General features: G+C 46.5%; 3 protein-coding genes across 3 annotated transcripts; all 3 read left to right on the plus strand.

Moving 5' to 3' along the window:
• The first annotated feature begins 53 nt into the window (after nucleotides 1–53).
• LOC125342745 (taste receptor type 2 member 125-like) lies at nucleotides 54–986 on the plus strand. Its single transcript, XM_048335057.1, has one exon. It carries the CDS (start codon nucleotides 54–56, stop codon nucleotides 984–986), a length of 933 nt encoding a protein of 310 aa, XP_048191014.1.
• Nucleotides 987–11,779: 10,793 nt separating this feature from the next.
• On the plus strand, nucleotides 11,780–12,712 carry LOC125342747 (taste receptor type 2 member 125-like). The gene has a single exon (XM_048335058.1). The coding sequence runs from the start codon at nucleotides 11,780–11,782 to the stop codon at nucleotides 12,710–12,712; it is 933 nt and encodes a 310-aa protein (XP_048191015.1).
• Nucleotides 12,713–20,775: 8,063 nt separating this feature from the next.
• On the plus strand, nucleotides 20,776–21,699 carry LOC125342748 (taste receptor type 2 member 117-like). Its single transcript, XM_048335059.1, has one exon. The coding sequence runs from the start codon at nucleotides 20,776–20,778 to the stop codon at nucleotides 21,697–21,699; it is 924 nt and encodes a 307-aa protein (XP_048191016.1).
• Nucleotides 21,700–25,473: the final 3,774 nt, after the last annotated feature.

A 25,473-nucleotide genomic window follows, 5' to 3' on the forward strand; every position in this document is an offset into this window, starting at 1 on the left:
ATGCAGTAAGAATTCTTCAGCAGCGATAATCTGGGGGCTTTCTCTTCCAGACAATGGGTAACATCTTGGCAGGCATCTTTGCAATCATTTTTGTTGTGGGATTTGTAATAGGAGGCTCAGTGAATGTACTCATACCCCTGGTGAGCTACCGGGACTGGGTCAGGAGAAGAAAGATGGCTTCTGTGGACCAAATCCTCATGGCACTGGCCATTTCCAGACTCAGTCTTCTCTGGGTAGCAATCGTAAGTGTGCTAACACTTTTCCTGTGCCCAACTTTGGAAATATTGCGACATGTGATGAGAATCCTTAATACCATCTGGGTAGTGGCCAATCACTTCAGCCTCTGGTTTGCCACAAGCCTCAGCATCTTCTATTTCCTCAAGATAGCAAACTTTTCCAACTCTCTTTTTCTCCATCTAAAGTGGAAGGTTGAAAAAGTAGTTTCGATGACACCGCTGGTGTCTCTGTTCTTCTTGGTTCTAAATATTGTATATGCTGACAAAAAGATTGATGTCTGGATCAGTAGGTTTCTGACTTATAATTCCAGTCGGGAAAACTCCACGCAAATAACCGTCATCCTCTTGCTCAGTAATTCTGTGTTCCTGCTTCTTCCTTTTATGGCATCCTTGATGGCATTTCTTCTGCTGGCCTTCTCTTTGTGGAAACACCTCAAGAAGATGCAGCATGCCACTACCGGAGCCAGAGACGCCAGCACCATGGCCCATGTCAAAGCCTTGAGAACCGTCATGTCCTCTCTGCTCCTGTACGCCATATTCTTACTCTCTGTTGTTATAGAATTTTTGTGTTTTATGTTTCTGGGGAGCGATCTGGTCGTTTGTTTTGATCACGGTTATTTAGTGACTTTCCATTCCTGGCACTCGCTTGTCTTGATTCTTGAAAACAAGAAGCTGAGACAGGCCATTCTATTGGTGTTGTCAAAGCTGAAGTGCAGGGCCAAAGGTCTGGAAGTCTCAGGACCGTCCTGAATTTCAGGGATCCCTGTGCATACGATGGAGAGAAAAAAAATCAATTTGTAATGACCTGTTTTTCTGTTGTAAGTTTGTAGTTTCCCAATATTCTTCTGTTGTCTTTGTGTGAAATATTCAAAAATGTGTGCCTAGATTAAGAGTAGCCAAACACATTGTAACCTTTGAGAAGACAGTCACACACAGAGGAATATCAGTGCACATTTCTTACAGGGAACAGTTCTTTATAGTCATCGACACTGTAGGTTTGTGTCCATCTTCAACTTGAGAAACTTACAATATGCAAGGTGTGTGTGTGTGTGTGTGTGTGTGTGTGTGTGTGTGTGTGTGTGTGTGCCTGAGAGGCATAGTTAATGAAAAATAAATTTGTATAGTTCTATGCAAATAAAAGTAATCTTTAGATATGCAACATGTTCCAAAATCTTTAGATGAGAAACTGAGAGTAAAACAAGACTGTCGGACATCTAATATCCTCAATGTATGACTTCAAATAAGTCTCAATTCAGTAAAACTTTAAAAATTCCTAAGAATGATTAGCCTTGCTTTATTTCAGTCATTCTATTATATTACTAGATTCGAATTCAAGAATGTAAGGGTTTTCAAGGCTTAGAAGTTGTACCACAATCCATTTTAACTTATTTTGGGTGTGCTAGAGACTGAAGGCAGGATTTAATGCCTGTTAAGTGATGGCTACACCATGTGAGCTATGGCTTCCAGCCCTTTCGGATCCAGGTGTTCTTGACATTGGATCTTGCTTTTTTCCCGACCCAGCCTGGATTTGGCCCTTCACTTTATGTTTCCTGACATAAGCTCTCTCCCAGCACCCGTGGTCACTGCGTGGTCTCGCTGGTGGCCTCTCAGTCTTGTCATCAAGAGCACAGCAAAGTATTCCACTGAGAGAAGTTAAAGCTGGTTGGTGGGTCTGGAAAAACATGTATCTTTTCACCCTGAGGTCTCAAAAGTGCATTCAAAGTAATATCGCCAAAAGCTTATGGATGAGAAGAAAATCGTAATCATATATTTGTTTTAATTTCTGCCAGATCAGGTTGAGGATCCACTTTTGCTTCTTTTTGAAGTAACTATATAGGTGTCAATAGAGTTATGCAAATAGGTTGGCCACCATAGATAATTATGGTTTTGTTGTTGTTTTGAGACAGTGTCTAATGCATGATGCGTCTCAAACTCTGCACTCCTGCCCAGACCTTCTGAGCAGTGCAAATTGTGCTTGGGTTAGCCTATTTTATAGTTCTTCCGCGTGGCACAGTGATTATATAAAACTCTCCATGAATAAAACGTTATGATTAGTTGTACCGAAAACTACTTCTAAATACTTCTACACATGCCATTAGTTCTGAAACAGATGAAGACAATCCCCCACACTGAGCAGCTGACCTGTTATTTTGCTTTAGGGTTGAACTATACCAGAAATGATCTTGGAACCATTCTCAATTTGACAGAGAAAGGCTGTCTGTCCTCAGGGACTGTTGTTCAAGTGGACATGCTATGTTGTTGCTCCAGGTTAGAAGATGTAGCCGGTGGGACTCAGGGAAAGTGTGACCCAGCTGAGATCAGATTTCTGTCTCTTTTCTAGAAGCCAAGAAGTTAGTAGAACACCAGCACCCACCGCACACAGCCCCACCCCAGGTGCTGGTTTGCATTTCTCTTTGTCTTCTTTTCTCATAGTCTGTGTTAAAGCAGGAACCAAAACCAGAAGTCCACCCTGCCTCTAGGAGGAAAGTATGTGTGAGCTTCTGTGCTTAGGAGTTTCCCTGGCGGATTTTCACATGCTAGCTTAATTTATCATCTTAGTATGTCTCTGTTGTGAGTGTTGGGCATATGGGAGAGATTTCAAAATATCTTGGCCTTACAGTGGAAACATACTTTCCAGCTAAGACTTTAATAGTACTCAGGAGTCTGAGATCTGAGGATTGAAGTTCCAACCAGCCCAAGCAGCCAGGCAGATAAACCTGAGAGAGACTTACCTCCAATTAGAAAAAAGCTGGAAATGAAAGTGTGACTCTATGATAAAGCACGAGTTTTGAGTGATAAAACTGAGCAAGAGTGTGAAGCCCTGACCACACACACACACACACACAACTATCTTGCAACAGGCACTCTTGCTTCCTTTCCTTAGATCCACCAAGCACAGAATATGTGGTACACAGGCTCAGAAGTGAGCATTCTGTGGGTGGCTCAGGCATGGGTTTTGACCCTCCTGAGAGCTGCTGCCCCCTTACCCCCCCCCCCCCGTGCCAGGCTGGACAGAGGTTGGATGTTGAGTGACATTGCTCATCCAGCACTGGGCACTGCTGCTGCGGGGGTTCTGGCCTGCCTTTAACAAGTATGGGGGAAGTCACATAAGTCCCAACAGCCACTGCCCTGTTCCTTTTGGACAGGGGTCACCCTGTAGTCTATTCTTGCTTCTTAAAGCACTCATGTCGCTTTGGGATCTTGAGTTGGTGAATATCCCAAGCGTTTGGGAAAGTATGGCGCATTCCATTAGATCTCAGTTACCTGAATAGGATAAGGGGGCGCAGGCAGGATCTAGAATGTTCAACGGGACTGCTCTGGCTGTGGGTGACTTGTTCTTTGTTTCTTGTGTATTTGGTGCCTGTAATGCACAAGTTAACTTCGGGGTGTTGGGGGAGGTTATTTTAAAAACCTGAAACCCAGACATGTAAAGGAATTCTAGATGCCTGTTTAGAGGTGATGTGGAAATGAACTATACAACTTGTGTGTGTGGGGGGGGGAGGGGACCGGAGGGAAAAGATGGGAGAGAGTGAGGGAAAGGGGGGTATTGTCCCCCCAAAATGCACTCATGACCTGACATGTCACTATCATCCTTCTGTTCCTCACCTTCATCATAACCATAAAAAGTTAACACACAAGTGTGGCATGGAGAGGAATGCCAACGTGCAAACGTCACAAACCATGTAACTCGGGGTACACATTTCTCCCATTATATGAAGGACGCGTGACTATGATTTTTACAGTGCTGTCTGACACACACAATTGGCCGACTCTTGTTGCCTTCTGTATGAGTTAGAATATGCGATGCTCCAAATCAGGTAACCAAATGAAACTGTGGACAAGAGGTGTGTATTGGGGGGAGGAGGGAGAGGGAGAGGGAGAGGGAGAGAGAGGGGGGAGAGAGAGGAAGAGGAAGGGAGAGAGGTGAGAGAGAGGGAGAGAGGGAGAGAGAGAGGGGGAGAGGGAGGGCGGGGGAGGGAGAGAGAGAGGGAGGAGGGAGGGAAGATGGAGGGGAGAGAAGAGAAAGGGAGGGAGAGAAGGAGGGAGGGAGAGAAGGAGGGAGGAGAGGGAAGGACAGAACGAGGAAGGGAAGGAGGGAAGGAGGGAGGGAGGGGGAGAAGGGAGGGAGGGGGAGGAGAGAGGGAGGGAGGGAAGGAGGGAGGTAGGGGGAGGAGAGAGAGGGAGGGGGAGGAGGGAGGGGGGGGAGGAGAGAGAGGGAGAGAGCTCCTCGTGGCTGGTGAGTGCACCGACACTCCCCGCAAGTGACAAGCATCGTCCTCGGAGCTCACTCCGGCGTCCTCGGGCTCCCGGTCTCCCGGTGGCGCCTTCTGAGGGAGGAGAGGGCTCTCCCCGGGCGGGCGCCGCGGTTCGGCAGAGGCCTCCGGCCCCGAGTTTTCCCGGGTGGTGGCGGCGGCAGCGGCGTCTCCCACGGCCCCGCTCCGGGGTCCTGAGTGTGAGGAGCGGGGCTGAGGAGCGGGGGATCCGGGGCGTCCTGAGTGTGAGGAGCGGGGCTGAGGAGCGGGGGATCCGGGGTCCTGAGTGTGAGGAGCGGGGCTGAGGAGCAGGGGGCTCCGGGGGCGTCCTGAGTGTGAGGAGCGGGGCTGAGGAGCGGGGGATCCCGGGCGTCCTGAGTGTGAGGAGCGGGGCCGCGGGGCTGAGGAGCGGGGGCTCCGGGGTCCTGAGTGTGAGGAGCGGGGCCGCGGGGCTGAGGAGCGGGGGATCCCGGGCGTCCTGAGTGTGAGGAGCGGGGCTGAGGAGCGGGGGCTCCGGGGTCCTGAGTGTGAGGAGCGGGGCCGCGGGGCTGAGGAGCGGGGGATCCCGGGCGTCCTGAGTGTGAGGAGCGGGGCTGAGGAGCGGGGGGCTCCGGGGCGTCCTGAGTGTGAGGAGCGGGGCTGAGGAGCGGGGGATCCCGGGCGTCCTGAGTGTGAGGAGCGGGGCTGAGGAGCGGGGGCTCCGGGGTCCTGAGTGTGAGGAGCGGGGCCCGCGGGGCTGAGGAGCGGGGGATCCCGGGCGTCCTGAGTGTGAGGAGCGGGGCTGAGGAGCGGGGGGCTCCGGGGCGTCCTGAGTGTGAGGAGCGGGGCTGAGGAGCGGGGGATCCCGGGCGTCCTGAGTGTGAGGAGCGGGGCCGCGGGGCTGAGGAGCGGGGGCTCCGGGGTCCTGAGTGTGAGGAGCGGGGCTGAGGAGCGGGGGATCCCGGGGCGTCCTGAGTGTGAGGAGCGGGGCTGAGGAGCGGGGGATCCGGGGTCCTGAGTGTGAGGAGCGGGGCTGAGGAGCGGGGATCTCGGGGCTGAGGAGCGGGGATCTCGGGGCTGAGGAGCGGGGATCCGGGGCACTGAAGAGCGGGGTGGGGGGGGCACGTGGGGCTGAGGGGCGGGGATGGGGTGACTGAGGATGGGGGAGCCCGTGGGGGGGGGGCTGAGGAGCAGGAGGGGTTCCGGGGGGCTAAGGAGTGGGGGATTGGTCCGGGGGGCTTTGGAGCTGGGGGCCCGGGGGGGCTGAGGATGGGGGGTGCCCGGGGGCTGAGGAGCTGGGTGGTCCGGGTTGCTGAAGAGCCCGGTGGGGGGGAGGTGTCCGGGGGTTGAGGAGCCGGGGTGTCCGGGGGAGTGTGGAAAGGGAGGCTGAGGAGCGGGGATGGGGGGTGGGGGGCTGAGGAGGGGGTGGAGCCCGGGGGGCTGAGGAGCGGGGATCCGAGGGCTGAGGATTGGGGGGGCGGGGGTCTGAAGAACGGGGGATGGGGGGCTGAGGAACGGGGGATGGGGGGTGCTGAGGAACGGGGGCGGGGGCAGGGGGCGGAGGCATCAGTCCCATGCCCGACGCCCCGCGAGCCCTGCGGCCCACAGACCCTCCTGGGAAGACCATGGCACTGCGTGGAGAAAGCCAGACGTTCCCGCGTGAGTACCTCCTTGCTGATGCGTGTGACAAGGGCCAAGTGTGCAACCAGCCGCATCCCCAGCCTGGGATATGTGGGGCCCCCGTGGGGGTTCGCCTCTTGATCCCCTCCAACCCGAGGGAACGGATGCAGTTCACTGGCCATAGTGAATAACGGTGGGTTTTTTTTTTTTTTTTTTGACATTTATCACTAGCATTTGGAGATGCTAAAATGAGAGGCTTGTAGGGCACCCAGGCGAACGAGTGCATGAAAACATAGTGACTAAGAGAGAGCCATAATATTACACTCATAAGGGCAAGTTTAATAATTCATAATATGTACCCAAATTACCCGATAATATGAACTACAGGCCTGTCCAAAATCATATACATGAAACGCAAAATACGAACCGTAAAATTTACAAATTCACAGAAGGGTTGCTCATTACTGTGATCTTAGTTTATATTTATTCATTTCAAATGTAAGAATTCTTAGAACTTTTCTTCTTTTGGAGACAGTGCCTTACCACGTCGTAGCCCAGGCTGGCCTCAAACGCTCTCTCTATCCTCCTGCCTCAGCCTCACGAATGCTGGGATTATAGAAATGTACCACTGTGTCGATCTTGAAACATGTTTTGCAATTAACTTACTTGATTGTTATTATAGAGGGGATGAGCAGAGGGGTCACATTTACATGAGTCAGGTAATGAGTACATTTCCTTTCATGCAGTGTTTTCTGTTCCCTCATTTTCTCCCAGTTCCCCGCCCCCCCCCACCATCTCCACCCATGAGTTGTATAGTTTCCCTCCCATCTGTGTCTAGTGAGCTCCATGCTGCTCTTTTTTTTTCAACCCTTTTCCCTAGAGTTCTGTGTTCTTTTCCCACCTCCCAAAATACACACATGGATACACCATATGTAAGGTACAGAAGACAGAATCATTCTTGAAACATTTGATCACCATTCGAAATATGGATTCCTATGTGCTCTCTCATGTGATTAGCATAATTCATTTTAATCCAACTTCAATGCATAAAAATATCAAAACATGGCTTATGGCTTATGATGTGTGTGTGTGTGTACGTGTATGCACACACGCCAGTACTGAGGCTTAAACTCAGGGCTTCAAGCTCTCCCAAGGCCTCGCCTTTTTCTTTTTTCTTTTTCCCCTGGTTGTGGGTCTTGAACTCAGAGCTGGACACTGTCCCTGAGCTTTTTCATTCAAGGCTGGTGCTCTACCACTTGAGCCACAGCGCCACTTCTGGTTTTCTGGTGGTTCATTGGAGATAAGAGTCTCATAGACTTTCCTGCGCAGACTGGCTTTGACTTGTGGTCCTCAGGTCTCAGCCTCCTGAGTAGCTGGGATGACAGGCATGTGGTACCAGGTTCCCTTTGCTTCGTTGACTCAAAGTTGCCACCCTACCACTTGAGCCGCTGCTTCACTGCCAGCTTTTTGCTAGTTAACAAGAGATAATCTCATGGAAGTTTCTGCATGAGTTGGCTTTGAACCAGCCCTGAATAGCCTAGGATGAGTAGGCTGGGATTACAGGTGTGAGCCACCGGCGTCTGGTTACGATGCTGTTTTCACGGAATCTTCCTGGAAAATTGTCTCTTGTAATACTTTAGTAGGGTGGAAAACAGGAAGCGATTCAGGTTTTCAAGGGAGCAGAGCCACTGTGGAAGTCAGCTGTGCTCTGCCCTGAATGATTCCACGGAATATAAAATGGGGGAGACATTCTGCCTGTGCAGATAAGACACCCCATCTGTCCAGCACAAACCAGGAGGTGGACTGATGAATTGCTCGTTGATGCAGCTAGAAGACACTGCCTATGGGCTTACCAAATTGAATGAAGCGCGTGTGGACATGACCAGATGACCAAGCCACATCTGCGAATTTAGATGCTTTGCATATTGTTTTAATACACGAGGCTCAAAAGGTTTTACTAGCTGACATCTGAACTCAACACACTCAAATTATGAGAGAAACACCTGCAGAGCCATGAAAGGGAATATGTCTTCATTTGCCTTCCAAGGAGCGAGAATTGAGATTTCACTCCAATGTTAGCCTTGAAGACTTGAAGCCTCATGGAGAGAGAGAGAAAAAAAGACTGTAAATTAGAAAATACAAAGAGATAATTTTCTTTTTACTTTTTGAGTTAATCTATTAGTAGATTATGAGAGGGCTTTGTTGTGATATTGCCGTGCTTGCATACAGTATACTTTGAACAAATTCACCTCTTTACTACCTCCTGGTTTCCCCCCTTCTTCCTCCTCACTTTTCAAACAGCATTTGGTTGGGTTCATTGTATGTATGCCATGTCCTTCAGTCCTCAGTATTTCCTCCTATTTCTCTGTTCCCAGTGAGGCCCCCCCCCCCCCCCGACAGTTGCCCCTTTACACCTGTGTTCTGTTACCATTGCTGCCCTCCTCCTCCTCCTCCTCCTCCTCCTCCTCCTCCTCCTCCTCCTCCTCCTCCTCCTCCTCCTCCTCCTCCTCCTCCTCCTCTACCTCACCACTACCACTACCACCACCACCATTTTAGGCCCATCCTTCACAAATGAGCAAGAACATGCAACCTTGGCTTTTTGGATTTGACCCTTCTCACTTGCCGTGGCGATCTATTGATGCATCCGTTTTCCTGCTAGTGGCGTGATTTCATTTCCTCCATGGCCAGTAGTCTATCACCATATATTTCCTTTACCCACTCCTTGGTTCGTGGGTAGCTCGTCTAATTTCACATTTTAGCCATTGTGAACAGATTGTAATAAACATGGATAGGCAGGGAAGTGTGTGTGTGTGTGTGTGTGTGTGTTGTGTGTGTGCATATATATTATTACCTTCCTTTGTCTATATGTGGGTGATATGGTAGGGTTGTAGTGAGTCTAGTTTTCATTTATTCAGAAGTTTGCAAGCTGACTTCTATAGTAGTTGCATTCACTTTACATTACCACCAATGGAATAAGAATTCCCTTTTCTCTTCATCCTCCTCAGTGTTTGTTGTTATTTTCTTATGATTGCCATCCTGACTGGAGTGCGATGGAAGTTTAGTGTAGTGTCATTTTGATATGCATTTCCTTTATGGCAAAGAATGTTGAACACTTCTTCATGTATTCACCATTTGCTTTTCTTCTTTTGAGAACTATCATTTAACCAAAGAGGTGAAAGACTCTTGCAATAAAAACTATAAAGGCTTGAAGAAAAAGATTGAAGAAGACACTGGAAGATGGAAAGCTCTCCCATGTTCATGGACAGTCAACTTTGTAAAAGTGACCACACTGCCTAACACTAGCTACAGATTCAGACCAATCCTGTCAAATTCTCAAAGTTGTTCTTTATAGCGATGGAAAAATCAATCCTACAATTCATATGGAGACGTGAAAGACTTCAAAGAGCCACAAATGGAGTAACACTAGAAATGTCACAGTGCACAACGGCAGGGAACTGGCACAGAGGCAGGCAAGAGACTACTGGATTAGAAGAGAAGATCCGGAAAGACAGCCATAGACTACAGCAGTCTCACCCCTGACAAAGGAACCAAAAACCATACACCTCTTCACTGTTGGAAAAACTGGCCACCCAGGTGCAGAGGACTAAAACTTGAGGCCTGCCTTTTGCCACCCCCCCCCCCACAAAAAAAACCAAAAACAAACCAACCCCAAGTGGATTGGAAATCTTACTGTAAGACCCAAGACTCTGAAGCAATGGTAAGATGATGTAGCGAAAACCTGGAAGGTGTTGGTACAGGCAATTATGTTTCTGAATAGGACTCTAGTAGATAGAGCAAATAAGAACAAGAATGGGTAGATGGGACTGCATCAAATTTATAAAGCATCTATGTATATTTAAATTACTGGGTCAAGAGGTAAACCCACAGAATGAGTGAAAACAATCTCCAGCTACCCAAAAGATAAAGGGTGAATATCTAGAATATACATACAAAGAGCTAAAAAATATATAAGCAGTATAGAAACAATCCAAATAATAAAGTGGGCAAATGAATGGAGCAGGCCTTTCAGAAGACGATATACATTTTTCAGATGCCAAACTCCTTAGCACACCATAGTCTTTTTTGTACTTTGATGTTTGTCACAGAGAGGAAAGAAAAGAACCCAGAATCCTGGGCTTGGTAGTACTTTAAGAGCTTATAAAACCACAGCAAATGATCCTAGATTGGGTATGTCCTAGTTGAGGTAGGATATTAAAAATCACAACCAGCAATAATCCTGGGCAGAATATTTTCTCCCAAAATTCGGGGAAAGAAGCTTCATGCAATGTTAATTTTCCTAGAAATGTCTGTATGTCCATCAGAGAGCCCTGTACCTCTGAGCATCAATAACAGTTCCAGATTCATCTTTTCCTCATTTGTAATGTGACATTATAAAAATGTTTTAGGAACAAGACAATTCCTGGCTATAGGAGAAGTTGATATCATAGGTGAAAGGAGCAAATTGTTTGCAAACTATGAATGAAAAGTACAGCAGAAGTAATGTAGTCCTGACACAGAACAGAGAATAGCTCATAGATTGTCACACACAAAATTATTTTGATGACAAGAAAAATAAAATAAAATATAATAAATTATTTTGACTTTTCCAAAAATGGCCTCATCAAAACCTTCATCAAAACACAACAGAAAGATAGGAAATACCTGGAGAGCAAGATGGGCCTGGGTCTATCTGTTGTACACAAGATGGCTCCTGTTCACACCCATGTCCACTGAACACCATCTTTGGTTCTGTTGCTACACTTCTTCCTACAGGTAAACAGGAACACATGAGAGTCTAAAGGTTTAGCCTTCAGTTTCCAATTGGTGATGATCATCTTGTTCTTGCTCCCCATTTCTTTATTGAGAATAGTTACACATGGCGGAACAGAGCTGTTTGACACTATCTTATTTGTTGTCTATCATTTGTCAATCTTCTCTCTTACAACTGTCTAAATTTTGCATCAGTAAAAAACCAGAGTTATTGGAATGAAGAGAAGAGGAATGTATCTTAAGAAATATGTGTACAAGTGTGTTTGTGGGTATGTCATGTGTGGGTCTTAAAAACATCTTATTTTCAATGGCAATATTCATAAGACAAATTACCTCCAGGAAATGACTAGAAAACTGAAAAACTTTATGGAACCCGCTTTGGACTGTGTCTGCATGAGTTGCACATATGCACACACAACACTATAGACACACACATGTAAATGCAAGTATATGTAGCTAAACACATGTATCCTTGTGTAATTTGGACATCTACATAAACCCTCAGTGCTTAGGAGGCTCCCTATATCAGTTTAGGTCCTTGATGCTCTGTAGACTTGTTGAGGTTTTGTAATAGCTCTTGTCCCAAAGGTGAGTGACCAGCTTGAAATAGGTAGGTGAGGGGAAAAAGGAAACAAAGCAATGCAAACCAGTGTATCTTCATTTGCATGTTTAGCTTCCTTCATGGCCACTACAAAAGGCTCTGGACTTCAGGGCCAGGCATCTTGACCAGGCTCAGCTGGGCTCCTAGGAGATGCAGGAATTTCCTGAAGAAAGCAGGACACCAGGATGTCTCTTTCTCTGATGTTGCATTGGTAGCTTGGCATTGATTTTTCATTCATCAACTGTATGTAGCATTGTAGTGACTGCAGTGAGGAATTTTCAGCACTGTTGTAGACATTGTGGCATTTTTTTCCCCCCACAATGGGCATCGGCATTCTCAGCATCTTTGTAGTCTTCAGTCTGGAGTTTGTCATTGGAAACGTGGTGGATGGATTCATAGCCCTGGTGAACTGCGTGGACCTGGTCAAGAGAAGGAAGATCTCCAAAGTTGATCAAATGCTGATTGCTCTGGCCATCTCCAGAATTTGTCTGCTCTGGTCGGTGGTGGTAAATATTTTGTTCTCTTTTGCTTATGCTGGTAGATTGAGCATACAGTTATTAAGAATAAGTAACATGTTCTGGGTTGTGGCCAATCACTTTAACCTCTGGTTGTCTACAAACCTCGGCCTGTTCTACTTTCTCAAGATAGCCCATTTTTCCAGCTCCATTTTTCTTTACCTGAAGTGGAGAGTCAGGAAAGTGGTTTCAATGACATTGTTGATGTCTCTGGTCCCCTTGTGTTCCCATGTTTTTGCAATAAACACACTCTTAAGTGTCTGGACTGGTGCATGTACAAGGAACATGTCATACTTCTACTGTGCAATGAACTCCACATGGTTTTCCAGACATCTTCTGCTCATCAACTCTGTGTTTGGCTTGATGCCCTTGGCCTTCTCCTTGGCCGTGTTCTTCCTGCTGATCTTGTCCCTGTGGAAGCACCAGATGCAGATGCAGCGGGCGGTGTGGAGAGCAAGGGACGCCAGCACCACGGCGCACGTGAAGGCCCTGCAGACCGGCGTGGCCTTCCTCCTGCTGTACATCGCCTTCATGCTGTCTCTGGTCATGCAGCTTTGGTTCTTTGACTTTGTGGACAAGCATCTTCTCGTTTTCCTGTGTTTGGTGACTGGGATTACCTTTCCCTTGGGCCACTCTGTCGTCCTGGTTCTGGGGAACAGCAAGTTGCGCAGGGCCTCTGGCATCATGTTGTGGGTGCTGGGGCGCAGGTGCAGGGGTGTGGAGTCCCCACGTCCCTGATCAACCTGGGGCTCTGGGCCTATCAGAAGACTCCATGTGTGAGAGATTCTTGTATTTCCTAGACTTTTCTTTTCACAATGTCCTGTTGTGCGTCCCTTTATGGATTTGATTAAAGCATGTTTGGAATCAGCACATCCGCAGGACTATTCATATACATGTATATTAGTCAAGTTTATGTACAAGAATTCCAATTTGGACTGCTTACATATAACATCTTTATAGCAACAAATGTGAATTTTGTGTCCGTCTTTTCAAAAAATTAAATGGAGAATTCTGTGAGAAATAGGTGTAAAATACATAAATTTATAATTTCATAAACAAAATGATTTGTGTATGTATGTGTGCACTGGGCCTGGGGCTTGAACTCAGGGCGTGTCCTTGAACTTTTTATGCTCAAGGCTGGTGATTTGGCAGTTGAGCCACAGCGCCACTTGCAGCTTTTTGTGGGTATGTGGTTGAGCTCCTTACTGGTGTCCTGAAACAAACAAGCAATAAAAGCTACAGCGAAGATCTGATGCGCAGGATAGTTCCTATCAGTTCTGTGGAGTCAGCTCACCCCAGTTTCTTTACTGTTTTTCTCTCTTGTCCTCCTGATGTCTTGGTCTTCTCTCTTCCTATGGGGCTAGCCTGTGTTGCACTCTTTGAAGACAAAGAAAACCATTTTTTCCATTGCTGCTTACAAGATGAAGGAGAAACATTTTCCAGCGTGCCCATTTTCTACTTGTGATAAAATATTCAAAGGTTTAATTGCAGAGCCCCGAGAAGTACACCTGGGGCAGTCGCATGGAATCAAGCCCACACACCCTCCACAGGCTATTGATGAATACATCATAGCATTGACACTGGACAAAACAGAAAACGCATGTACAATAATACAAATCAGAACAGAAAATCCTGGCATAGAACAACGATAACAAGAATAGCATCCCTGAAGGGGCTGTTTTGCCTGCATAAGAGCGACTTTGGCCAGGCACGGTGGCTCACGTCCCCAGTCCCAGCTCCTCCAGAGGGAATCAGTAGGATTGTGGTCTGAGGACAGCTGGGGCAGTTTGAAGCCCTGTATCCAAAAGAGCTCGAGTATTCTGACACCAAGCTGCAGGCCTTGCTGTGCAGGGGGCTCGGGCAAGGGTTTGTGGTCTGAGACTCTGTCAAAGAAAGCAATCACCTAAAAATCAAAGAGGGGTGTGTGTGTGGCTCATCCCTGTGAGCTTGCCCAGCTAACACAGGGCTCTGAGCTCAAACCCCACACTTCAAATACATTAAAGGAACAAACTTAAAACAGAAAAGACCTGGAGTTTTTAACATAAAGCCTATAAACCGTGAATGGAAAATGTGATTTCCTGTATCAGATAAAAGTAAACATTCCTGAGAGTTCAGCTAACAGGACTAGTGATAGTTGCCTCTGCTGAGAGTGATAGATATGTGTTTTAAAGATGTAGATTCACATCCTTTTGTATTGGTAGATAAGAGTCTGACAGACTTTTCCTGCCTTGGCTGGCTTCAAACAGTGAACCTCAGATCTCAGCGTCCTTAGTAGCTGGGGTTACAGGCGTGAGACATCAGCACACAGCCACTCACCCGCTGTCTTAAACTGATTTGTGGCTATTCTATTTTGTCAAGCAACTCCCATCCCGTTTATTTACTCATTTTCCCCCAGAATTCCGGGAAAGAAGCGCCATGCTTTGTTTATTCTGCTAGGAATGTCTGTATGTGGAGCAAAGGCCTGCACCTGTGAGCATCCATATCGCTCCCAGAATCATCTTTTCCTCATTTTTAATGTGACATCTCAAAACAATGCTTTAGGAGCTAGACAAATCCCTGGCTACAGGGAGAGGTTGATCCAATATCATGAAGGAAAGGAGCAAGCTGTTTGCAAACTATTAGTGAAAGGCTCAGCAGAACTAATGTAATCCTGACACAAAACTGAAAGTATCTCACTGTATGAGTTTTCCAGTACTGGCTTCATTCAAACCTTCCTCAATACAACAGAAAGGTAGAAAATACCAGAGAGAAAATTGTGCTCTCTTCCTAAAGAGCAAGGTGGGCTTGGGTCTGTCTTTTGTCCACAACTACAGAACACCATCTTTGTTTCTTTTTCTGCAGTCTTACAGCTAAACAGAAACACCTGAGAGTCTTAAGAGTTTAGCCTTCAGTTTCCAATCGGTTATGAACATCATGTTCTTGATTTCTGTATCTTTATTGAGAATAGTTACACAGAGAGGAACAGAGCGTTTTGTTTGGCTCTATCTTCTCTCTCTCTCTCTCAAACATCTCTCTAAATTTTATATCAGTAAATAAATCAGAATTATTGGAATGAAGAGAAAGGAATGTATACTCAATAACTACGTGTCATGTATGGGTATTAAAAACGTCTTATTTTCAGTGGCCAAATTCATAAGACAAATTACCTCCAGGAAACAAGTAGAAAACTGAAAAACTTTATGGAACCACCGCTTTGGACTGTGTCTGCTTGAGTTGCACATATGCACACACAACACTATAGACACACATGTAAAATGCAAGTATATTTAGGTGAATACATTTATCCTTATGTAATTTGGACATCTACATAAACCCTCAGTGCTTAGAAAGCTCCATATACCACTTTAGTTTCTTGATGCTCTGTAGACTTGATGAAGTTTTGTAATAGCCCTTGTCCCAAAGGTGAGTGACCAGCTTGAAATAGGTAGGTGAGGGAAAAAGGAAACAAAGCAATGCAAACCAGTGTATCTTCATTTGCATGTTTAGCTTCCTTTATGGCCACTACAAAAGGCTCTGGACTTCAGGGCCAGGCATCTTGACCAGGCTCAGCTGGGCTCCTAGGAAGATGCAGGAATTTCATGAAGAAAGCAGGACGCCAGGATGTCTCTTTCTCTGATGTCGCATTGGTAGTTTGGCATTGATTTTTCATTCATCAACTGTATGTAGCATTGTAGTGACTGCAGTGAGGAATTTTCAGCACTGTCGTAGACATTGTGGCATTTTTTTCCCCCCACAATGGGCATCGGCATTCTCAGCATCTTTGTAGTCTTCAGTGTGGAGTTTGTCGCTGGAAACGTGGTGAATGGATTCATAGCGCTGGTGAACTGCGTGGACCTGGTCAAGAGAAGGAAGATCTCCAAAGTTGATCAAATGCTGATTGCTCTGGCCATCTCCAGAATTTGTCTGCTCTGGTCGGTGGTGGTAAATATGTCATTCTCTTTTACTAACCTAGGTAGATTGAGCATACAATTATTAAGAATAAGTAACATGTTCTGGGTTGTGGCCAATCACTTTAACCTCTGGTTGTCTACAAACCTCGGCCTGTTCTACTTTCTCAAGATAGCCCATTTTTCCAGCTCCATTTTTCTTTACCTGAAGTGGAGAGTCAGGAAAGTGGTTTCAATGACATTGTTGATGTCTCTGGTCCCCTTGTGTTCCCATGTTTTTGCAATAAACACACTCTTAAGTGTCTGGACTGGTGCATGTACAAGGAACATGTCGTACTTCTACTGTACAATGAACTCCACATGGTTTTCCAGACGTCTTCTGCTCACCAACTCTGTGTTTGCCTTGATGCCCTTTGCCTTCTCCTTGGCTGCGTTCTTCCTGCTGATCTTGTCCCTGTGGAAGCACCAGAGGCAGATGCAGCGGGTGGTGCAGAGAGCCAGGGACGCCAGCACCACGGCGCATGTGAAGGCCCTGCAGACCGGCATGGCCTTCCTCCTGCTGTACATCACCTTCACACTGTCTTTGGTTGTGCAGCTTTGGACCTCTGGCTTTGTGGACAAGAATCTTAACATTTTGCTGTGTTTGGTGACTGTGATTGCTTTTCCCTTGGGCCACTCTGTCGTCCTGGTTCTGGGGAACAGCAAGTTGCGCAGGGCCTTTGGCACTGTGGCACTGTTGGGGCTGGGGCACAGGTGCCGGGGTGCCGAGACCGCACGTCTCTGATTAGCCCGGGGCTCAGGGCCTGTCAGGAGACTCCATGGGTGAGAGATTCTTGTATTTCCTAGACTTTTGTTTTCACAACGTCCTTTTGTGCGTCCCTTTATGGATTTGATTAAAGCATGTTTGGAATCAGCACTTCCGTGGGACTATTCATATACATGTATATTAGTGAAGTTTATGTGCAAGAATTCCAATTTGGACTACTTACATATAAAGTCTTTATAGTAACAGATGTGAATTTTGTGTCCGTCTTTTCAAAAATTTAAGTTGAAAATCCTGTATGTGAGACATGCCTGTAAAATATATAAATTTATAATTTCATGAAAATATGATTTGTGTATGTATGTGTGCACTGGGCTTGGGGCTTGAACTCAAGGCATGAGCACTGTCCTTGAACTTTTAATGCTCAAGACTGGTGCCTTGCCACTTGAGTCACAGCGCTATTTCTAGATTTTTCTGTTTATGTGATAGTGAGCTTCTTAGCAGTGTCCTGAAACAAACTGAGAAGAAAGGCTACAGTGAAGATCTGATGCACAGGAGAGATCCTATCATTTCTGTGGAGTCAGCTCACCCCATTTTCTTTTTTTTTTCCACCCCATTTTCTTGACTCTTTTTCTCTTTTGTCCTCCTGAGGTTTGGTGTTCTCTCTTCCTATGGGGCTATCCTGTGTTGCACTCTTAGAAGACAAAGAAAACCATTTTCCATTGATGCTTATAAGATGAAGGAGAAACGTTCCAGCGTGCCCATTTTCTATTTGTGATAAAATATTCAATGGTTTAAACACAGAGCTCCGAGAAGTACACCTGGGGCAGTCGCATGGAATCCAGCCCACACACCCTCCACAGGCTGTGGATGAAACAGAAAACACATGCACAGTAAAACTAATCAGAACAGAAAATCCTGGCATAGAACAATGAGCACAAGAAGGGGCTGTTTTGCCTGCATAACAGTGACTTGGGCAGGCACGGTGGCTCATGTCCCCAGTCCCAGCTCCTCTGGAGGGAATCAGTAGGATTGTGGTCTGAGGACAGCTGGGGCTGTTTGAAGGCTCTGTATCCAGCAAGAGCTCAAATTTTCTGGCACCCAGCTGCAGGCCTTGCTGTCCAGGGGGCTCAGGCAGGAGGTTTGTTGTCTGAGACTCTGACTAAGAAAGCAATCACCTAAAAATCAAAGAGGGCTGTGTGTGGCGCATTCCTGTGAGCTTGCCCAGCTAACACAGAGCTCTGAGCTCAACCCCACACTTCAACTAAATTAAAGGAACAAACTTTAAAAACACAGTGAGTTTTACCATAAGTCCTGATACCATGAATGGAAAATGTGATTTCATATCAAATACAAATGAGCCTTTCTGATAGTTCATCTCATGGGATTAGTGATAGTAGCGTCTGCTCTCCTGGGAGCAATAGATAGAATGAAGTACGTTTTAAAAATGTAGTTTCATTTCTTTTTGTTTTGGTAGGTTTATTTTTATCTTACGTAACACAAATTTAAAAGTATTGAAAAAAACAGATGATAGTTTGCCCCAATGGCTCACGCCTGTCATCCCAGCTACCTATGCGGCTGAGATCTGAGGATTGCAGTTCAAAGCCAGCCTGGGCAGGAAAATCCATGAGACTCTTATCTCCAATGAACCACCAGAAAAACAGAAGTGGCGCTGTGGCTCAAAGTAGTAGAGCTCCAACCTTGAGCAAAGAAGCTCAGAGACAGTGCCCAGGCCCTGAGCTCAAGCCCCAGGACTGGCAAAAGAAAACAAAACAAAACAAAACAACAAAAACAAGCTAGCTAATGTTGAACAATGTACCTTGGGATGTAAGGGATTTCATTGTTGAGAGGCTGAGCAGGGCTGGGTGGCCAGGTAGAGCTGTAGGAGAGGACGCTATCGAGCCTGAGCAAGGCAGCGAGGGCTGGAGGGAGAGCCCTGGTCTTCACAAAGTGGCACAAGACAGATGATCACAGAGCAAAAGGAAAACTGGGGCATGGTCCATAAAGTCACAACTACAGTGAAGTAAATTTTTTTTTTTTCAGTCCTGGGTATTGAATTCAGGGCCTGGGGGCTGTCTCTGAACCTCTGTGCAAGATTGGTGCTCCACCACAAATGAGCCACAGTGTCACTTCTGGCTTTTTCTGAGTAGTTTACAGGAGATCAAAGTCTCATGAACTTTCCTGCCCGGCCTGGCTTTGAACTGCGATCCTCAGATCTCAGCCTCCTGAGTAGCTGGGATGACAGGCGTGAGCCACCAGCGCCTGGCCTCCCACTCACTGTCTTAAAGTGATTTGTGGCTATTTTATTTATTTTTTTTGACTCACTCCCCCTTTATTTAATCATGTTGTGTGTCAATTCTTTTTTTTTTTGCCAGTCCTGGGCCTTGGACTCAGGGCCTGAGCACTGTCCCTGGCTTCTTTTTGCCCAAGGCTAGCACTCTGCCACCTGAGCCACAGCGCCACTTCTGGCCATTTTGTATATATGTGGTGCTGGGGAATTGAACCCGGGGCTTCATGAATACAAAGCAAGCACTCTTGCCACTAGGCCATACTCGCAGCCCTGTGTGTCAATTCTTATGTATTTTTTTTTTGAGAACTCCTCTGTTTAATCTTCTCAGTCAGCATGTATTTCTATGCACTCTTTTGCTCCAGTTCTGATTTCAAGCCCTGATCACACGCTATTGTGTGAGCTAGCAGCTCTCTGGGGCACTGTTGGCTCTGGATCTACCCTTGGTGTGTTCTGTTTCACCTTGCTTTTGTCTGCTCATGGTTTTTTCATGGATGATCTCGATGGAGGCCGGGTCAGAGCTGAGACAAAGAAGATCCAGTCCCTCGGCCTTGCAGTGTGGACAGCTCTGTCCTGTGTTGCCGGCATCCTTTCCAGCGAGGGACAGAGGGCGCTGTCGGCCCAGCGCTGGCCTGTGAGTAGATTTATTTTAGATGGGGGAGTAGGTTGGAAATAAGCAAATTCCTGGGTTGTAGGAAAAACAGACCAATTCTTCCTGGTGCTCTCGGTGGGGAGATGGCAGAGAGCTTGCTAGCCCTGCGTGGTCTCTTCTGTTATGGCCTGGTCCTGCATTCCCTGCGCTAGAGAGGATCTGGAGGTGAGTGCACTCGACTAGGTCATTTACGGTAGGGAAGTCAGAGGGATGAATGGAGGGGTCCTGGGTAGACCTGCTCACCTCTCAGGGAAGGCTGCAGAACAGCAGTTTGGGCAGAAGCCAGCCTCGACCTGGGCTCGGTGGACCCTGAACTGGAACCACTGACCTTTCCCATGGCTCTGACTGTCCCTAGGCCTTCCTTCCCAGCAGCCATGTGTAAAGGAGAAATATCACCCTCGGAGTTGCCAGAAACAACCCAAGGCTGTTAGAGATGGGACTGGAACTGTAAGCCAGACTGTCCCAGGAACCTGGGCCAGTGCTGTGTGTGGAGCTGCGTAAACTGGCCACTGGCCCAGTGACATCCATGCGTCACTAACGACGTCCACGTATAACTAATGCTGTCCTTGTATAACTGACCACATCCATGCCGAACGGCTCATGCCACTGCCTGCTGCAGAAACCATTCTTCTTGCTGAGAGTTCTGTGTCAGTGGGATGGGCAGCGGAAGAAAGGAAAGAAAGTTCTCGAACTAAGAATGGAGCCCTGTGTTACCTCGGGTGCCAAGTCAGGTGGAGAGCTTGCCACATTCTATGTTTCCTGCCACATTTCCAAGCACACATGTCACAGGGATTTCCAGATGTATTCCCAGCCACTTCAGAGGTATCGCCTAAGCTAATCAAGGCACACGAGTATACACGCGCACACGGATGCAAAGCATAGGGAAGATGGGTGACAATCCCCTTTAATTATTTGCATAATTGCAAACACATGAAAACAGACTCCAGTCAGGTTGACTGCTTTCCAATCCAGTCCACCCGTGTGTTTGCATTGGACGTCCAGTCATTGTCTCATGCATTTGCATGATGACAAAACAGAAAGATTGTCCATGTTAGTGGACGGATCCTGACTTTCGCTTGTGGGTTATTTTACACTGGGTTTTGGAAGTGAGTGTGCAAAGTGCACTGAGGCCAGCTGGACGGTGCGGTTCAGATGTCAACAAATACCCAGCAGAGGCGTTAGAAGTCGACAATGGTTATGGCCATCCCGGGAATGTTCCTGATCATTTTAGGTCTGGTGTTTCTTGTGGGAAATTTAGGAAATGGATTCATAGCCTTGGTGAATGGTGTGGACTGGGTCAGGAGGAGAAAGATCTCTTTCACTGATCTCATTCTCACTACCCTGGCAATTTCCAGAATTGGGATGCTTTCCTCCACATTCTCGAGTTTGCTGATAGGAACCCTAAAGCCGGGGTTGTGGAACATGGAGATAATATCAAGGACAATCATTTTAACGTGGGTTGTGACCAATCATTTCAGCATCTGGCTTGCCACGAGCCTCAGCACCTTTTATTTTTTCAAGATAGCCAACTTCTCCAACTCCTTTTTCCTTTATCTAAAGTGGAGAGTTCAAAGAGTGATTTCCTTGATGATTCTGGGCTCTCTCGTCATCTTGTGCATCAATGGTTTTCTGGTGAACACAGCTATCAGCGAGTGGATTGTTGAGTCCAAAAGAAACGCATCTTCTATTTCCGGTTCAGAGACTTCAGTACCGGTTTTCAAACGTTTTTTTATCTGCATCATCCTTTTCCTTTGTATACCATTTGCCATGTCCTTAATAGCCTTCATCCTGCTAATCTTCTCTCTGTGGACACACTATAAGAAGATGCAGGACTGTGGCCGGGGTCTCCGAGATGCCAGCACCACGGCCCATGTAAGAGCCTTGCACACAGTGATTGCCTTCCTCATTCTGTATAGCATTTTTTTCTTCTGTCTCATCATACTGATTTGGAACTATAAATTTCTGGAAACAGATCGTACCATTTGGCCATCTGAAGTGGCTGTCATTGCCTTTCCTTCATTCCATTCCTATGTCTTAATCTTGGGGAACAGCAAACTGAACTGGGCCTTCTTGGATATACTTCAGTGGCTTGGGTTCAGGCCCAGAGACCCAGGTACCCCCGGACCACTGAGATGACTTAGGGATATGTTTGAGTCATCTAGACAGCAATCACTTCGTAAGAAATCTGTGTACCTAATCCATGTGTGCTTCCTCCATATTCCTACGTTCTGTGTAATTCTGAGAATTTACAGATGAAATGCTTGGGGTTAGCCCTGTTCAATCCCATTACAACTTTCCTGGAATGTATTCATTAATAGTCACTCACAAAATGACTTAACATGCAGTAAGTTTTTATTGTAACCTGATTTTAGTGGGCAGTCATTAACTTCAATGTGATTTGAGAATAATTAGCCTATAAAATAAAAGAAACCCGCATGGAGGGAAACCCTAAAATATGTTCACGTCAAGTCATTTCAAATCTAAAATCGTGCTGAAATGTCAGGTAAGAAATGATGCATAACAGAGTTAAAATGCCCAAATTCCATTGATTCAAATGGAAGAGCTACCAGATCAGGTTTTTTAGACTTTCCTCAGAACCACAAGGGTGCTTTAATCCAGCATCGTGGTGGGTATTGCTAGTTTCCTCATGAAGATTTCCCGGTCTATGCATAACATTAGCACAAAGAAGTAGTCTGTATTTGTGGGCTGGTCATGTTGGTGTTGATGCATATATATGTATCAGTGCTTGTGTCTTCTGCACAGTAAAAGATACGTGTAAGCACAAGTGATCTGCACTTATTTTAGCAGGGTCAGTTTTGTGGAAACCTCCAAGAAAATAGAAAATATTCTGAGAAGAAATGTTTGGAAAATGCCGGGCCACCCAATTGCACACTGTAAGCAGTAACGAGGCAGTCAGATCCACCACAGATAAGCAAGGTCAAATTGGGCATTTCTGCACAGCTTGTCCATTAGGTGTTGAATCTTACAGGCTGGCATTTGAATTTGATTGATCCAACTCATGCAGACTCAATGGGACAAACTAAACACCAAAAGCACGAAAGCAAATATGTGTGCATTTGCATGCTAGCAAATGAGAGTTCGACTTTCCTGTAGACACCAGCTATTAGAGCTGTGACCTTTGCAAGGGATGAGATTCTTGTGGTCCATTGTGGTAATTTAGAGTTCTGCTAGGCATTGTGCCCAGAAAATGGAAAACATAGAAGGCTATATTCACTCTAGGAGAGGTGGAATAATCTCCCTTTGTTGCACTGGGGATCTACCCATGGGTGGAGACAGTTCTGGAAGATGCAGTGCTCTGATCACCGAGTCTGAGATCCCCCAGTCCCAAGTCCCTATGGCCATGCTGCCCTCTCCTTGGTAATCATGTCCTCCTCATACCCATTTGGAGCACTGACAGTCTACAGAATGAATCATTGCCCTTGTATGTCTGGATGCTGGGACAATCAGTCCATCAAGCAACTCGGCTCTCACCATCAAGGAAATAGGAAATGAAAACAGGACTTCCTGTGGGTTCAGCCGCAGGTGAGATGCTGGGTGAAAGAAAATAATGCTGGCATATTGAATTCTGCATAGCCACCATAGTTATGCTGCTAGGAAATTGGTATGACCATTTTTTCCTCTTTATTGTCAACTGAGGTACAGAGGGGTTATGGTTTCATATGTAAGGCAGAAGGTACATTTCTTGTTCAACTTGTTGTCACCTCCCTCATTTTTCCTCCTGCCTTCTCCTCTTCCCATCCCCCTACCATTGTACCATTGCTTTACACCAAATGGTTTTGTAAGTGTTGATTTTGGAATCGTTTGTCTTTTTATACTTTGTCTCTCAATTTTGATTTTCCCCTTCCCTTCCATAGTTCGAATACATGCATATACAGTATCCAGGGTATTCAGATGAGATACAATGATAGTGGGGGTAAAACCACAGGAAGGGAAAACAAGAGGAACAAAAAAAGGGGACAGTTTCACATGGCATGTTGAAAATTATTACAATGATATCACACTTGTATCCATAATGTGGAGTTCATTTCACTTAGCATCATCTTATGTGTTCATAAGGGCCTAACTATTGGGCTCCTGTGATCCTCTGTTGTGACTAGCCCAAACCTTCACTAATTATTCCCTATACCAGAGTCCATGTTTCTTTGGGTCTGGCTCACTTCACTTAGTATAATTTTTTGGAAGTCCTTCCATTTCCTTACAAATGGGGCAATGTCATTCATTCTGATTGAGGATTTGCCACGAGAAATCATGCTTCCAGTTTTGAGTTCTACTTGATGGTCCAAGGCTTCACACGAGTCTGTGATCCCAGGACTGTCTCTCGCAAGGAAATGCAGAATGCAAGTGTTATGCCCAGGTTGCGAGACGACCACCAAGAAGACCACTGAGAGCCAGATATTCCAAAATGCAAAAGCAAGGCTTTATTTGGGCGGGCTGCAGCTCGGGCCTCATCCTACACCCTGATGCAGCAGAGGTTAAGAGGAAGGCCCCGAACTGAAATTCCACACAGCTTATAAAGGCAAAAAACCACAAAGTTACAGTAACCAGGTGTTCAAGCAAGATTAGGATATGGGTACAAATCGGATTGGCTCAGGGCTAGAGACATTCCGGGGTGGTTAGAGTTAATTATTCCCAGGCAGTTAGAGTTAAGCAGAGAGTTTCCTGACTGGCTGGGCCCTGATAAGCTTGTCCTGTAGATGGAGTAACTGGTGGTCTGGGTTTGCTCACAGGGCCCACTTATCTTAGGCTAGCATAGTCATGTACTGGAATTTATGTGGATCTAAGGTCAGCTATAGTACCTAGTGGAGCCTGACTTCAAAATGACTTTAGTCTGGCTCTTCACAAGGTGTATTTCTGGAGTGTCAGGGGAGGTCAGAATGGGGAGAGGAGCCGTCCCTGGCACCCAAAGTCTGAAGTTCCAGCCCAAGAAGTTCCAGCAGCTGCAACCACTGCACAGGGCTCTGATTCTAGCCAGGAATGTCTGCTTTTCATGTTTTCTTCTCACTGAGTGTCCCATCTGGAACACTCATAAGTGGCTAGGCCTAGGGATCCTCTGCTTCTACACGGTGCTTGTGCTTCCATCCTATGGGGTTTCTTTTGCATTTATTCACACCTGTGCACTGGTGAGAATTTTTGAGCAACACACACACACACACACACACACACACACACACCCATCCAGAGTTGCTTCAGTGGCTTCAGAGTAAGGTGGCCCACACCTGTCTCTACCATAGCTGGAGTTTTGGGTCCATGATTTTCTGAGGAATAAGGCTCTCCATCACAGTATTAGATAAATCTGGATGGCTTTAGGAAGGACTGTGGGAAGCACAGGGCCAGGCCTGTGTGCAAGCCCAATCTTGAGTTGTCTACGAACCTTCTGTGCTTGCAAGTTCCACAGACTAGTTTTAGACCCTTGCCACCTTCCAGAATTTTGAAATGTTCCTTGTGTAGAATTTAGGCAGCCAGCCAGAATTCAAAAGCAGATATAGGTGGAAAAATCAACAGAAGAATGCAAACGACATGTCTTTATTTGCATGCCAGCCCTCCATGACCATCAGCCAGTGGACATTCTGCGTGTGAGGAGCTCTGCTGTTCACTGGACAGAGCTCAGAGAACTGCCTGGATACACACAGTAGCAGGAGGAACGCGACCACCAAGGCTACTGGACACGAAGGATTTAAAAAAAATACATGTTCAAGAAGCAGATAGAGTCTTTCACGCACACGTCTGTGACATGAGAATCGGGGCATCTGGTTTCAGACGATGGCTGTTGTACAGGGCATGTTTACATTCGTTTTCATTGTGGAACTCATCCTGGGCAATGTAGCAAATGGCTTCATAGCACTGGTGAACTGCCTGGACTGGGTCAAAAGGCGGAAGATCTCTTCAGTG

The sequence above is a fragment of the Perognathus longimembris genome, chromosome 27 (genome assembly GCF_023159225.1).
Source record: "Perognathus longimembris pacificus isolate PPM17 chromosome 27, ASM2315922v1, whole genome shotgun sequence".
NCBI classification, from domain to species: Eukaryota; Metazoa; Chordata; class Mammalia; order Rodentia; family Heteromyidae; genus Perognathus; species Perognathus longimembris.

Coding starts and splice junctions, on each gene's coding strand:
- LOC125342745 (XM_048335057.1), top strand. CDS start 54: ATGGGTAACATCTTGGCAGGCATCTTTGCAATCATTTTTGTTGTGGGA.
- LOC125342747 (XM_048335058.1), top strand. CDS start 11,780: ATGGGCATCGGCATTCTCAGCATCTTTGTAGTCTTCAGTCTGGAGTTT.
- LOC125342748 (XM_048335059.1), top strand. CDS start 20,776: ATGTTCCTGATCATTTTAGGTCTGGTGTTTCTTGTGGGAAATTTAGGA.